Here is a 16414-nt window from a genome sequence, read left to right on the forward strand (position 1 = left end):
CAAGTAATCTAACAATTTCACAACAACTACCTTATACACACGAGTGTAAAGGAATTAATAAGAATATGTACATAAAAATATATGAATGAGTGATGGCCGAATGGCATAGGCCAGATGCAGTGGATGGTATAGAGTACAGTATATACATATGAGATGAGTAATGTAGGGTATGTAAACATTATATAAAGTGGCATTGTTTAAAGTGGCTAGTGATACATTTATTACATACATTTTTCCATTATTAAAGTGGCTGGAGTTGAGTCAGTATGTTGGCTGCAGCCACTCAATGTTAGTGATGGCTGTTTAACAGTCTGATGGCTTTGAGATAGAAGCTGTTTTTCAGTCTCTCGGTCCCCGCTTTGATGCACCTGTACTGACCTCGCCTTCTGGATGATAGTGGGGTGAACAGGCAGTGGCTCGGGTGGTGGTTGTCCTTGATGATCTTTTTGGCCTTCGTGTGACATCGGGTGGTATAGGTGTCCTGGAGGGCAGGTAGCCCTCAGTGATGCGTTGTGCAGACCTCACTACCCTCTGGAGAGCCTTACGGTTATGAGCGGAGCAGTTGCTGAACCAGGCGGTGATACACCCGACAGGATGCTCTCGATTGTGCATCTGTAAAAGTTTGTGAGTGTTTTTGGTGACAAGCCACATTTCTTCAGCTTCCTGAGGTTGAAGAGGCGCTGCTGCGCCTTCTTCACCACGCAGTCTGTGTGGGTGGACCATTTCAGTTTGTCCATGATGTGTACGCCGAGGAACTTAAAACTTTCCACCCTCTCCACGACTGTCCCGTCGATGTGGATAGGGGGCTGCTCCCTCTGCTGTTTCCTGAAGTCCACGATCATCTCCTTTGTTTTGTTGACATTAGTGTGAGGTTATTTTCCTGACACCACACTCCGAGGGCCCTCACCTCCTCCCTGTAGGCCGTCTCGTCGTTGTTGGTAATCAAGCCTATCACTGTAGTGTCGTCTGCAAACTTGATGATTGAGATGGAGGCGTACATGGCCACGCAGTCGTGGGTGAACAGGGAGTACAGGAGAGGGCTGAGAACGCACCCTTGTGGGGCCCCAGTGTTGAGGATCAGGGGGTGGAGATGTTGTTACCTACCCTCACCACCTGGGGGCAGCCCGTCAGGAAGTCCAGGACCCAGTTGCACAGGGCGGGGTCGAGACCCAGGGTCTCGAGCTTAATGACGAGTTTGGTGGGTACTATGATGTTAAATGCTGAGCTGTAGTCGATGAACAGCATTCTTACATAGATATTCCTCTTGTCCAGATGGGTTAGTGCAGTGTGATTGCGATTGCGTCGTCTGTGGACCTATTTGGGTGGTAAGCAAATTGGAGTGGGTCTAGGGTGTCAGGTAAGTTGGAGGTTATATGGTCCTTGACTAGTCTCTCAAAGCACTCCATGATGATAGAAGTGATAAGGGGTGGTAGTCATTTATCCCAGTTACCTTAGCTTTCTTGGGAACAGGAACAATCGTGGCCCTCTTGAAACATGTTGGAACAGCAGACTGGTATAAGGATTGATTGAATATGTCCGTAAACACACCAGCCAGCTGGTCTGCGCATGCTCTGAGGACGGGGCTGAGGATGCCGTCTGGGCCTGCAGCCTTGCGAGGGTTAACACGTTTAAATGTTCTACTCACGTTGGCTGCAGTGAAGGAGAGCCTGCAGGTTTTGGTGTCAGTGGCACTGTATTGTCCTCAAAGCGAGCAAAGAAGTTGTTTAGTCTGTCTGGGAACAAGACATTGTGGTCCGCGACGGGGCTGGTTTTTCTTTTGCAGCCCGGGATTGACTGTAGACCCTGCCACATACAACGACAGTAGTAGTGGTGGGTAAGATAGCACGTTCTGCTGCTGGCCTATACAACGACAGTAGTAGTGGCGGGAAAGCTAGCACGTTTTGCTGCTGGCCTATACAACGACAGTAGTAGTGACGGGAAAGCTAGCACGTTCTGCTGCTGGCCTATACAACGACAGTAGTAGTGGCGGGAAAGCTAGCAAGTTCTGCTGCTGGCCTATACAACGACAGTAGTAGTGGCGGGAAAGCTAGCACGTTCTGCTGCTGGCCTATACAGCGACAGTAGCTCCAGCAGAGAAGAGGGCAGATACATTAAAATGAGGAGCAGGGGCACCAATCAAACTGGGGCTTGGAAGCGGTCTGAGGATGGGACGTGACGGGGGCACAGCGTTCCTCAAGTTAAACGACCAGGGAGAGGGTCGACCTCCTGTAGCCTCCTCTCCTTTCGACGGTCATTTGGACCCAATCCATAACACAGAGATTTAATTTAGTGCTCACTTCACTGTGACTGTTACCTATTTCTGGAGATCAGCTCCCATGAGTGTCACTAAAGTAGACTCTCTGGACTCCAGTCAAAGAGCCCTGGGGGGGATTGTTCTCACTGGCCACATTTAGACCAGAGAGGTAGAGAGGGGATGAGAGGGGACTGTGAAAGGATGATGTTATGGATGAGTTCACCTCCCAGACTCCAACAGCTAGACAGAGAGAATATCTACCCAGCCCTTCAACCCAAGGTCTTTTACTCCCCTGGTCAGGATAAGACAGAAGATACGATACATCCGTCTACTGTAGGCCATCGCTCCTCAGTAGAGGACACACACACACACACACACACACACACACACACATACACACACACACACACACACACACACAGAAATGACAGTGCCTTTCTCTCCCTTCTCCACTAAACTGAATCTGAATAATATGGATGGATCTCAGAGGACCTGACACTGTGACTCTCTCTAAACGATGAATCATCTGTGTGCATTAACAATAGCAGTCCAGATCAACCCTCGCTCCCCCATAAACATATGGAGATAACTCACACATGTCTGCGCACATATTTTTGCAGCTAATTTTCAAGGCTAATAGGCTGCCAAATGAGCAGCTCTGCCCGGATACAGGGGGTCTGGCCCGGTCTGAGTGGCTGGAAGTAGAGCAGCACTAACTCGTGGAGTGAGTGTGGTGGGGACAGTGGGCGCAGGCAGGCAGAGAGGCTGGCGGGCAGAAAGGCTGGCGGGCAGAGAGGATAGCGGGCAGAGGGAGAGTGCAAATGCCACCTTGGATAAGGTCTGCTCCATGATTACCCTCATTATTCAGACAGTTTTTGGGGGAGCTGGGAAAGAAGCTCCAGGCAGGCTAGTTAGTCATATCTTACCCTCTTGGAGAGATGGGAGGGAGGAGAGGAACCGCTTACTAGGCAGTGTATAGGGGAGGGTTGGAAAAAGCCAAATTCAGCTTCCCCTGTCTGTTCCATCACAGAGTCATACTGAAGATCCTCTCTCACTACCGCTGAGTTTACATAGCCACACACACACATGCTGAAGTAGGGCTTCGTGCTGTTTGATTATTCATGTGAGTATACCTAGGAAGGGCTTTCTAATGGCGTTGACTGCTCTTCCCTGGCAAATAAAACATCATTACAGAGCAGCATAAATACTCTTCCTCTTCTTCTTCTTCTGTCGACGTAGCTACAATCAAGCCTTTGTTGAAGAGAGAGACATTATACTTGTGATAATGAAAACATGATGTTGTATGATGTTATTCTCATGGGGTTAGTTCAAAAACACATGCTTTGTCATATTCAAGCCTCATTCTCTCCCCCTGGTTCTTCGGTGTGTGTGCGTGCGTGCGTGCGCGCGTGTGATAATGTGTGCTTCTGATGTGTTTTGCTAAAGAACTCACTGGTGATGTAAATGTTAATGCTGGGGTTAAACAATTCTTTCACACAACAGCAAGTGTAGTATGTGTGATGGAGGCTAAAGCGTGCCCATACAGAAAATGTCAATTCAATTCATCAGCAAACAATTTCATTGTAATTCTTGCAGAGATAGATAGGGAGAAATGAAAGAATGTGCTATCAAAGCCTTGGCATAGAATAATTACTGCATGTAAAAATATTTTTAAAAAATAAAGAAAATTGTGTGTGGTGTGTCAAGGAAAATATAAACGGGAATATTACTGAAAGTGCTCAAACATTTTGTCCGTGGTGCTTATTTTCTCTTTTATTTTAGAGAGCGCAATTTGTCTTTCCTCTCATTGTGTCCCTTCTATTTAGAGTGCTAAAGACTGGCTTTAGTTTATCACGCTCGGCTGAAGGATGCATACAAGTCAAAATGTGTTAGTCAGAGCTGAGAGGATGGAAGCAATACACACAGTCAGCTGGTCCGTCTTATATTCACTTCTTCCCTTCATTTCTGGGTCAGCTTTTCTGAATCTGTAAATGAAAGGGGCAGACAATATACAGTGGCAAGAAAACGAATGTGAACCCTTTGGAATTACCTGCTTTTCTGCATAAATTGGTCATCAATTTTGATCTGATCTTCATCTAGGTCACAACAATAGACAAACACAGTCTGCTTAAACGAATAACGCACAAACAATTCTACATTTTCATGTGTCTGAACACACCGTGTAAACAGTCACAGTGCAGGGTGGGAAAAGTATCTGAACCCTTGTATTTAATAACACGTTGAACCTCCTTTGGAAACCAAATGTTTTCTGTAGTTGCGGATCAGACCTGCACAACAGTCAGGAGGAATTTTGGACCATTCCTTTTTACAAAACGGTTTCAGTTCTGCAATACTCTCGGGATGTCTGATGTGAACCGCTCTCGGTCATGCCACAGCATCTCAAAGGTCAGGACTCTTACTGGGCCACTCCAGAAGGGTTCACATACTTTTTCATGCCACTGTAGATGTATTTCTTTCCAATTTTCCAGTCAAATAAATAGCGTAGTATTAGTTGTATTTTTCTAAACCTATCTCTTCAGTCTTATACAGATTTCAGTGTGTGTGTGTGTGTCCATGTATGAGTAGTGAATGATGAAGTGTGCTTTTGAGGGTGACTGCCCTTCACAGTGGCATCATGTTTAACAGGGAGGTATGTGTCCTGGGGGGCAGGGTGACAGGGAGCAGTTTGGTGCATGGTGGGGGGAAAAGAGGACCGAGGGGGGTTTGGGGGTGTCAGTGGGGCCAGGGAGGGAGTTTGGTGGTATCTCCTGGTGTCTCCTCTGTGTCTCGTGTCGCTACCCCCCTTCCCTCACACACACACACACACACACACACACACACACACTGAGCAGAGCAGAGTGAGGTTGCGAGTCATTAATATTCTGTCTGGACTCATTGTTTTTCCCTGCTGACATTTACATTTAGATTGTTTATCTTACAGCGGGAGGCGTCCAGCCATTAATGAACACGCTTCTGTTCGGTTGTTCCCCAATGGCTGTGATTACTGCCACCACACTAAGATAATGAGACTGGAGGAGCTGGGGGTGGGGGGCTGGGTGTGGGTTTAGGGCTGGGTGTGGGTTTAGGGCTGGGGGTGGGGGGCTGGGTGTGGGTCTAGGGCTGGGGGGGGGGGGTTAGAGCTGGGAGTGGGGGGCTCGGGGTGGGTTTAGGGCTGGGGGGGTCTAGGGCTGGGGGGGTCTAGGGCTGGGGGGGGTTTAGGGCTGGGGGGGTTTAGGGCTGGGGGTGGGTCTAGGGCTGAGGGTGGGTTTAGGGCTGGGGTTGGGTCTACGGCTGAGGGTGGGTTTAGGGCTGGGGGTGGGGCTAGGGCTGGGGGTGGGTTTAGGGCTGGGGGTGGGTCTAGGGCTAAGGGTGGGTTTACGGCTCGGGGGGGCTAGGGCTGGGGGTGGGTCTAGGGCTGAGGGTGGGTTTAGGGCTGGGGGTGGGTTTACGGCTGGGGGGGGCTAGGGCTGGGGGTGGGTCTAGGGCTGAGGGTGGGTTTAGGGCTGGGGGGGCTAGGGCTGGGGGTGGGTCTAGGGCGGAGGGTGGGTTTAGGGCTGGGGTTTAGACTGGGGGTGGGGCTGGGGCTGCGGCTGCGGCTGTGCGATATACCCCAGCCTCTATGGGGTGAAGAGACTGGGTTATTGGGGCTGGGGTATTGTGGATGGGGTATAGGGGCATATGCATATGTACAGTGCCTTGCGAAAGTATTCGGCCCCCTTGAACTTTGCGACCTTTTGCCACATTTCAGGCTTCAAACATAAAGATATAAAACTGTATTTTTTTGTGAAGAATCAACAACAAGTGGGACACAATCATGAAGTGGAACGACATTTATTGGATATTTCAAACTTTTTTAACAAATCAAAAACTGAAAAATTGGGCGTGCAAAATTATTCAGCCCCCTTAAGTTAATATTTGTAGCGCCACCTTTTGCTGCGATTACAGCTGTAAGTCGTTTGGGGTATGTCTCTATCAGTTTTGCACATCGAGAGACTGACATTTTTTCCCATTCCTCCTTGCAAAACAGCTTGAGCTCAGTGAGGTTGGATGGAGAGCATTTGTGAACAGCAGTTTTCAGTTCTTTCCACAGATTCTCGATTGGATTCAGGTCTGGACTTTGACTTGGCCATTCTAACACCTGGATATGTTTATTTTTGAACCATTCCATTGTAGAGTTTGCTTTATGTTTTGGATCATTGTCTTGTTGGAAGACAAATCTCTGTCCCAGTCTCAGGTCTTTTGCAGACTCCATCAGGTTTTCTTCCAGAATGGTCCTGTATTTGGCTCCATCCATCTTCCCATCAATTTTAACCATCTTCCCTGTCCCTGCTGAAGAAAAGCAGGCCCAAACCATGATGCTGCCACCACCATGTTTGACAGTGGGGATGGTGTGTTCAGCTGTGTTGCCAAACATAACGTTTTGCATTGTTGCCAAAAAGTTCAATTTTGGTTTCATCTGACCAGAGCACCTTCTTCCACATGTTTGGTGTGTCTCCCAGGTGGCTTGTGGCAAACTTAAAACAACACTTTTTATGGATATCTTTAAGAAATGGCTTTCTTCTTGCCACTCTTCCATAAAGGCCAGATTTGTGCAATATACGACTGATTGTTGTCCTATGGACAGAGTCTCCCACCTCAGCTGTAGATCTCTGCAGTTCATCCAGAGTGATCATGGGCCTCTTGGCTGCATCTCTGATCAGTCTTCTCCTTGTATGAGCTGAAAGTTTAGAGGGACGGCCAGGTCTTGGTAGATTTGCAGTGGTCTGATACTCCTTCCATTTCAATATTATCGCTTGCACAGTGCTCCTTGGGATGTTTAAAGCTTGGGAAATCTTTTTGTATCCAAATCCGGCTTTAAACTTCTTCACAACAGTATCTCGGACCTGCCTGGTGTGTTCCTTGTTCTTCATGAAGCTCTCTGCGCTTTTAACGGACCTCTGAGACTATCACAGTGCAGGTGCATTTATACGGAGACTTGATTACACACAGGTGGATTGTATTTATCATCATTAGTCATTTAGGTCAACATTGGATCATTCAGAAATCCTCACTGAACTTCTGGAGAGAGTTTGCTGCACTGAAAGTAAAGGGGCTGAATAATTTTGCACGCCCAATTTTTCAGTTTTTGATTTGTTAAAAAAGTTTGAAATATCCAATAAATGTCGTTCCACTTCATGATTGTGTCCCACTTGTTGTTGATTCTTCACAAAAAAATACAGTTTTATATCTTTATGTTTGAAGCCTGAAATGTGGCAAAAGGTCGCAAAGTTCAAGGGGGCTGAATACTTTCGCAAGGCACTGTATTCACCCTCTTTGCTATAAAGCCCCTAAATAAGATCTTGTGCAACCAATTACCTTCAGAAGTCACATAATTAGTTAGATTGCACACAGGTGGACTTTATTTAAGTGTCACATGATCTGTCACATGATCTCAGTATATATACACCTGTTCTGCAACACCACCAAGCAAGCGGCACCACCAAGCAAGCAGCACCATGAAGACCAATTAGCTCTCCAAACAGGTCAGGGAGAACGTTGTGGAGAAGTAAAGATCTGTAACTTTGAACATCCCACAGAGCACCATTAAATCCATTATATAAAAAAATGAAAGAATATGGCACCACAACAAACCTGCCAAGAGAGGGCCGCCCACCAAAACTCACGGACCAGGCAAGGAGGACATTAACCAGAGAGGCAACAAAGAGACCAAAGATAACCTTGAAGGAGCTGCAAAGATAAGCAACCACGTTTGGTGTTCGCCAAAAGGCATGTGGGAGACTCCCCAAACATATGGAAGAAGATACTCTGGTCAGATGAGACTAAAATGTAGCTTTTTGGCCATCATGGAAAACGCTATGTCTGGCGCAAACCCAACACCTCTCATCACCCCAAGAACACCATCCCCACAGTGAAGCATGGTGGTGGCAGCCTCATGCTGTGGGAATGTTTTTCATTGGCAGAGACTGGGAAACTGGTCAGAATTGAAGTAAGGATGCATGGCTCTAAATACAGGGACATTCTTGAGGAAAACCTGTTTCAGTCTTCCAGGGATTTGAGACTGGGACGGAGGTTCACCTTCCAGCAGGACAATGACCCTAAGAATAGTTATGCACGTTCAAGTTTTCTGTTTTTTTGGCTTATTTCTTTGTTTCACTTTAAAAATATTTTTTATCTTCAAAGTGGTAGGCATGTTTTATAAATCAAATGATTGAAACCCCCCAAAAATCCATTTTAATTCCTGGGTTGTAAGGCAACAAAATAGTAAAAAATCCCAGGGGGGATGAATACTTTCGCAAGCTACTGTTTTTAGTAGGGTATGGCCCCTATGGTATGGCCACAGCAGAAAGACATGGTGCATTGCAGATTAGGATAATACCCCCGTAGCACCATTCTGGTCTCCGGTGACACGGTCGTCAGGTGTACAGTGTTTCCTCCGACACATTGGTGCGGCTCGCTTCCGGGTTAAGCGGGCATTGTGTCAAGAAGCAGTGCGGCGTGGTTGGGTCGTGTTTTCGAGGACGCATGGCTCTCGACCTTCGCCTCTCTCTCGAGACCGTACGGGAGTTGCAGGGATGAGACAAGACTGTAACTACCAATTGGATACCATGAAATTGGGGAGGAGAAGGGGTAAAAGTAAAAAAGAAATGAAAAAATATACGTATCTTGGCCTGCTTTAGCCCAGGACTGATATTCCACAATGCAATGATTTCAAATCTATGGTTCACTGGCAGAGGTTTTGGCAGTCATAGGAATGAAACTGTAGTAAAACTGGGACAACGTCACTACTATGCTACATGTAGCATTGGCTTGAGTCCCTATGTGCTGAACTCTGGGAAACATTCTGGGCTGGTGAGCAGTGTGGATGTAAAAGTGATTTAATGATGTTTGTTCTAATGCATTCTCCTCACTCCACTCTCACAGATTAAATTAGTTGGGCCCAGCTAGGCTCCATGCTAGCCTGCCTGTTCACAGCACTTTAGCAGCAATCATCCAATTCCAAAATGGAGGGGGGGTTATTGAGGCTGGCCAGGAGACAAGGCCTCTCAGTGTGTCTTCTGTCACTCAGGTCAACATGACATAGTCTTTACACAAACACAGAGGCGAACATATTTTTCATCCAACTAACCTTGCCAACTTTCTGTATGAATAAAAAGGCGAACGGTTCTGAAAATGAAGTCACCTAAAACATCTCTATAGTCAGAGAGATTGTGTGTGTTTTAAGTAAAGGCAGGGTTTCTTTAACCTCACAGCTGAGCTCTGCATCCTACATCACAACATGTTTCACATCAGAAGAGAAGGAAACTATCTGTTTGAGGTGATGAAACTGTCCCTGCCCTGCAGCAGACTGACAGACTGACAGAGAGACGGACTGACGGACTGACAGAGAGACGGACTGACGGACTGACAGAGAGACGTACTGACAGAGAGACTGACTGACAGATTGACAGAGACGGACTGACAGAGAGACTGACTGACAGATTGACAGAGAGACGGACTGACAGAGAGACGGACTGACGGACTGACAGAGTGACGGACTGACAGAGTGACGGACTGACAGAGTGACGGACTGACAGAGTGACGGACTGACAGAGCGACGGACTGACAGAGAGACGGACTGACAGAGTGACGGACTGACAGAGTGACGGACTGACGGAGTGACGGACTGACAGAGAGACGGACTGACAGAGAGACGGACTGACAGAGAGACGGACTGACAGAGACAGAGAGATGGACAGAGAGACGGACTGACAGAGAGATGGACTGACAGAGAGACAGAGATAATGACTGACAGAGAGGCAGAGAGACCTACTGACAGAGAGACGGAAAGACAGACGGACTGACTGACAGAGAGACGGACTGACAGAGAGGCAGAGGGACGGACTGACAGAGAGGCAGAGAGACTGACTGACAGAGAGACGGAAAGACAGACGGACTGACTGACAGAGAGACGGACTGACAGAGAGGCAGAGAGACTGACTGACAGAGAGACAGACTGACTGACAGAGACTGACTAACAGAGAGACAGACTGACTGACGGAGGCCGTGGTGGGTGTGTGACTACGGTGCTGCAGTAGATTGTCTGGTGCTCGGTCTCCAGCTGACTGTATCGGCACGCCTGGCTGCCATGGCGACGCGCTCATGCATGAGGACAGCACAGCGAGGACATGACTGGCTCCAGATGTTGGGCTCACTCCCCCCCATTTATCCTAATCCACACACACTGCCCTCCACAACAGCAGGCCATCTGCAGCACACACACACACACACACACACACATACATACATACATACATTAGCTCAGCCAGGTGGCTCTGTAGCCCTAATTGGACTTCTTCCACCTCTGGCTTTGTCAGTTGATTTCAATGATTCCAGTTGCTATGAAATCATGCAGGGATGAATGGGAGTGTTTAAATGGGTCATTGTGTGCGTAAGCTGCAAAACCCCCCACAGGTGAATTTTCACTGCCTTTATTTTGTGATGGCAAAGTACCTCTTTGTGTTGGGTAATTAGTTTACTGGAATAGAACCAACTGCAGTCATGCCCGACAACACATCAGTTTCTAGTGATGGTGCTCCTCGTATGGAAGGGGATAGCTACTGCCAATGCAAGAAAAGCAATCCCTCCTCAGTCCTTCCACACCAGAGATAGACCAGACTATCTTACAATGACCGGTCATTATTGTATCACTGGTGAGTGTGTCGGTGTGTAAGCGTTTGTTTGGTGGTAGTGTGTTTGACTGACAGAGACCTTCTCCATTGTTCTCTGTGTGTCCTACAGCCAAGCACGACGTCAACGGCAACAGGGCTGTTCCACCATTCCCCGAGGGACTTCAGATGTCTATGTTTGGTAAGTGATGCGTATGAGAAGAGGGGGGAGTACGGGAGGGAGGGGGAGAGGAGAGAGGGAGCAGGGGATAGGGGGAAAGAGGGGAGGATGACACCCGGACAGTATAGTGTAATTAGTCCCCCCCCCCGATACTCAGTTAGGTTCAGAAAAATAAGTGAAAAACAAAAAGAAGATAGAAAGAGAGAGAATAGAGGGGTGGGATGGGTAGGAGGAAGGGGTGCAGAGATTAATTGCAGGGGGTGATTAGGATCTCTTTAATAGAATGCATTAGTTCAGCTCCTCTTTTCTCCATTCGGGGAGTCAAACTGTGTAATCCATCAGGACAGACAGCAGAGAAATCAGCCTCTTTATCTCCCGGGCCTGTGTACAAATAAGCATGTTTTAAAGCAGTCTTACATGCTCTTGTTACCGGTCGAGCGTTTCAAATCACAAATCCCCCCGTGGACAGCCTTAAAAGGTGCCAGTTACCCTTGACTTGACTTGAGCCTCCCTTCTATCCCCCCTGGTCACTGTGCCAGTGACTAGCTGCGTTCAGCCTTACCTTGTGTTAATACTCCCACATGGTATGTGTTGTATCAGTGTGGGCTGTTGTATTCATGTCACACCTAAGACAGGTAATGAAATCAACACTGTTTAGTATTTTATTCACTCCACCTTATCATCCATCGACCCACCCATTATCCCTCCAAAGCTGGTAACTGAGATCGAGACCTTGGGGACTATAAGGTTCTGTCGGTAGAAACCCATTTGAACTTGGCACTATAAGGTTCTATCTGTATAAACCCATTTGAACTTGACACTGTAAGATTCTATCTGTATAAACCAATATAAACTTGGCACTATAAGGTTCTATCTGTATAAACCCATTTGAACTTGGCACTATAAGGTTCTATCTGGATAAACCCATTTGAACTTGGCACTGTAAGGTTCTATCTGTATAAACCCATTTGAACTTGGCACTATAAGGTTCTATCTGTATAAACCCATTTAAACTTGACACTGTAAGGTCCTATCTGTATAAACCCATTTAAACTTGGCACTATAAGGTTCTATCTGCAATGCAATCACAAACCTGAAGAAATACAGACGGACTAATCAGAACACGTCTTTGCCATCTCCCTCTAGGTATGGTCTGGGCTAGTCTAGTCAGCAATGATGGCACACAAGCAAAAAACAACAGGCAGAAATCTGAAAGTAAATGTTGTTGTCACATCATTGTTCAGTGTTGACCGCAATTCATCTGATGACCATAATACATGTCTTAATGTATTTGATGATGTGTTCTGGTAATATAGTGTTATTTTATCATTTATGTATTCAAATAGCTACAATCTGGCTGAACCCAGACGGACATTTCAGAGCCATAAGATTCTATCTGCAATTGCACTCCCTTAAAAAAACTGATTTACAAATGTCTCAGGATTGTGATACTCTGCACTTTAGGTACGTGAGGACGTTAATGGGATATGAAAGAAGAATTCACAACAAAACAGTTCTGAGATCTGGAATGTTAAAACTTTGATGCTCAATATCTCAGAACTATGCATTTGTGAACTTAATGTCTCAAGGTCACAAGTATTTTCTGTCTTGTCTTAAAGGGATGGTCTCTTTCTGTATGAGGTCTGTTGTGTTAAAGGGATGGTTTGTTTCTGACAGAAGTATGTTCGGTTAAAGGGAGGGTCTGTTTCTGACTAAGGTGTGTTGTGTTAAAGGGATGGGCTGTTTCTGGGGAGCAGAGAGGAAGTTCTGGAAGCAGAAGGGGGTCTACTCCACCCAAGTGGGCTATGCTGGAGGCCTCACCCCCAACCCCACCTATGAAGAGACCTGCACAGGTACCACTCAACATAGCTAGCTATCAACAATGCCCCTGACACTGTCACAATGTCCAAATGCTTGTAGAACAAACAGCGTGCTCGCAATAATTCACTATTTTGACTATTGTGTGTCATAAGCCGCCCTCCACACTCTGTGTGCGTAACACACTATCCAGCCTCATAAATGATGCACGTGTTGATCATCTCCTCATGTTAAATCGACTTCTACACGTATTTAATGAATGTCCTTACATTCCTATCAGATACTACTGTACTACTGTCAGTAGCAGAGGTGTTTATATTGACAGTATTCAGCTCTTAGTTTTCTCACAACCTGCCCATGAAAACACAATGGAATCCCACAGGCCCCATTTCTAGTGGAGCAGGGAAAAGGTTGCCACAAATGGTTGACCGCGGTCTAGCATGGTGTGTGTGTTTGTGTGTTTAATGATCCTGACAGTTAAGGAGTGTGTGTAAGGCCATTGTTTGGTACACACCAGTATCTGTCTGTATTCTACTTTCTAAGTTTGTGTGCAGTGTGTGACTAGAGAAATCCACCAGGAGGAGCATCACTACAGTAGCTCTATGGTTCTGTGATGGATGTCCTCATTCTGCCTCCCTCCTCTTAGTAACACAGCAGCTACAGTAGGTGTCATTTTGAGCTGTCTATTGAAATGGAGAATAAAAAATAGGTTTGGAAATGAGAATCCAAATCAGCGGTGGAAGAAAGTCGACGTGGTTCAGACAGTGAACTTGCTCTCTACAGTTTTCCTTTCGTTGCGATAATGGGAGTTGGGTGTTTTGGGGCATTATCCAAACACTGTCAGCTGTCTCTGTATTATTTTTAGATGCACCCACTGTATCTCCATCCTGCTTTGAGGGATTTAGGATTTAGGAAATTAGATTTTGCTCTCAGTGTGAATGTAGTTTTCTGGGTATAGGAGGTAACATCATAAAACTCTGCTGGGTGTTCCTCTGAGGACTGAGGGCTTTGTCTGAACCCTCATGACCAGCACTGACCTTCACAGACTTGGCTGGGCCCTCGGCAGTGTGTGTGTGTGCGTGTGTGTGTGTGTTTCTGGTTTTACTATCCTTGTGGGGACAAGAAATCCTCACAAGGATAGTAAAGAAAGTAACATTTGGACAAGAGGGGACATTTTGCCGGTCCCCACAAGGAAACATACTATTTTAGGCATAGGGGTTAGGTTTAGGATTAGTATTTACAATTAGGGTTAGGAGTAAGGGTTAGGGTTAGGGGTTAGAGGTTAGGGAAAATAAGATTTTGAATGGGAACCAATTGTTTGGTCCCTCAACGATACTAAAAGAAACGTGTGTGTGTGTGAGACTGTGTGTGTATGTGCGTGCGCGTGTTTCATTTTATTTATGTTTTGTTATCATTCGTTTTCTGTTCTGGCAGTAGTGGAACTGCCCTGTAGAATGTAGAATGCGGGGTACTGCGCTGAGGTGAGGAGCTGTTCATCTGGTGGTGCTGAAATCCTGCCTCAGCTCACTGACTGCCACTCACTGCTACTGACTGTTACAGGCTGTTACTGACTGTTACTGACAGTTTCTGACTGTTTCTGACTGTTACGGACAACTGCTGACGGCTAGTGACTAATACTGACGGCTACTGACTGCTATTGACTGCCATTGACTGCTATTGACTGTTACTGACTGCTACTGACTGTTACTGACTGTTACTGACTGCTATTGACTGCTATTGACTGTTACTGACTGTTATTGACTGTTACTGACTGCTATTGACTGTTACTGATGGCTACTGACTGTTACTGACTGTTACTGACTGCTATTGACTGTTACTGACTGCTACTGACTTACTGGATGCTACTGACTGCTACTGACTGCTATTGACTGCTATTGACTGTTATTGAATGCTACAGACTGCTATTGACTGTTATTGAATGTTACTGACTGCTACTGACTGTTATTGAATGTTACTGACTGCTATTGACTGTTATTGAATGTTACTGACTGCTACTGACTGTTATTGAATGTTACTGACTGCTATTGACTGTTATTGAATGCTACTGACTGCTATTGACTGCTATTGACTGTTATTGAATGCTACTGACTGCTACTGACTGCTACTGACTGCTACTGACTGCTATTGACTGTTATTGAATGTTACTGAATGCTACTGACTGCTATTGACTGTTATTGAATGCTACTGACTGCTACTGACTGCTATTGACTGCTATTGACTGTTATTGAATGCTATTGACTGCTATTGACTGTTATTGACTGCTACTGACTGCTATTGACTCCTACTAACTGTTATTGACTGCTACTGACTGCTCCTGACTGCTACTGACTGTGTCTGACTGCTACTAACTGTGTCTGGCTGTTACTGCCTGTGTCTTGACTGTTACTGACTGTTACTGACTGCTACTAACTGTGTCTGACTGTTACTAACTGTTACTGACTGCTACTGACTGTGTCTGACTGTGTCTGACTGTTACTGACTGCTACTGACTGTGTCTGACTGTTACTGACTGTGTCTGACTGTTACTGACTGTTACTGACTGTGTCTGACTGTTACTGACTGTTACTGACTGCTACTGACTGTGTCTGACTGCTACTAACTGTGTATGACTGTTACTGACTGTGTCTGACTGTTACTGACTGTTACTGACTGCTACTGACTGTGTCTGACTGTTACTGACTGTGTCTGACTGTTACTGACTGTTACTGACTGTGTCTGACTGTTACTGACTGTTACTGACTGCTACTAACCGTGTCTGACTGTGTCTGACTGTGTCTGACTGTTACTGACTGTTACTGACTGCTACTAACTGTGTTTGACTGTTACTGACTGCTACTGACTGTGTCTGACTGTTACTGACTGCTACTGACTGTGTCTGACTGCTACTAACTGTGTCTGACTGTTACTGACTGTGTCTGACTGTTACTGACTGTGTCTGACTGTTACTGACTGTTACTGACTGCTACTGACTGTGTCTGACTGCTACTAACTGTGTCTGACTGTTATTGACTTTGTCTGACTGTTACTGACTGTTACTGACTGCTACTGACTGTTACTAACTGTGTCTGACTGTTACTGTGTGTGTCTGACTGCTATTGACTGCTACTGACTGTGTCTGACTGCTACTGACTGCTACTGACTGTGTCTGACTGTTACTGACTGTTACTGACTGCTACTGACTGTGTCTGACTGCTACTGACTGTTACTGACTGTGTCTGACTGCTACTGACTGCTACTGACTGTGTCTTACTGCTACTGACTGCTACTGACTGCTACTGACTGTTACTGACTGTTACTGACTGTGTCTGACTGCTACTGACTGTGTCTGACTGCTACTAACTGTGTCTGACTGTTACTGACTGTTACTGACTGCTACTGACTTACTGGATGCTACTGACTGTTATTGACTGTTATTGAATGCTATTGACTGCTATTGAATGCTATTGACTACTATTGACTGTTATTGACTGCTATTGACTGTTATTGAATGCTACT

At 46.1% G+C, this 16414-nt stretch overlaps 1 protein-coding gene across 3 annotated transcripts in view; it reads left to right on the forward strand.

Moving 5' to 3' along the window:
• The window catches only part of LOC110529652 (mitochondrial peptide methionine sulfoxide reductase), a 112728-nt gene that overhangs the window by 58854 nt on the left and 37460 nt on the right, over positions 1-16414 (forward strand). For all 3 annotated transcript variants that reach the window (XM_036985095.2, XM_090243004.1, XM_036985096.2), the window contains 2 exons: positions 11033-11101; positions 12814-12933. In XM_036985095.2, the coding sequence (XP_036840990.2) occupies positions 11033-11101; positions 12814-12933 (189 nt within the window). The remainder of the gene's footprint in view (positions 1-11032; positions 11102-12813; positions 12934-16414) is intronic.

Source organism: Oncorhynchus mykiss, chromosome 8 (assembly GCF_057628025.1).
Source record: "Oncorhynchus mykiss isolate SJ-2025 chromosome 8, ASM5762802v1, whole genome shotgun sequence".
NCBI classification, from domain to species: Eukaryota; Metazoa; Chordata; class Actinopteri; order Salmoniformes; family Salmonidae; genus Oncorhynchus; species Oncorhynchus mykiss.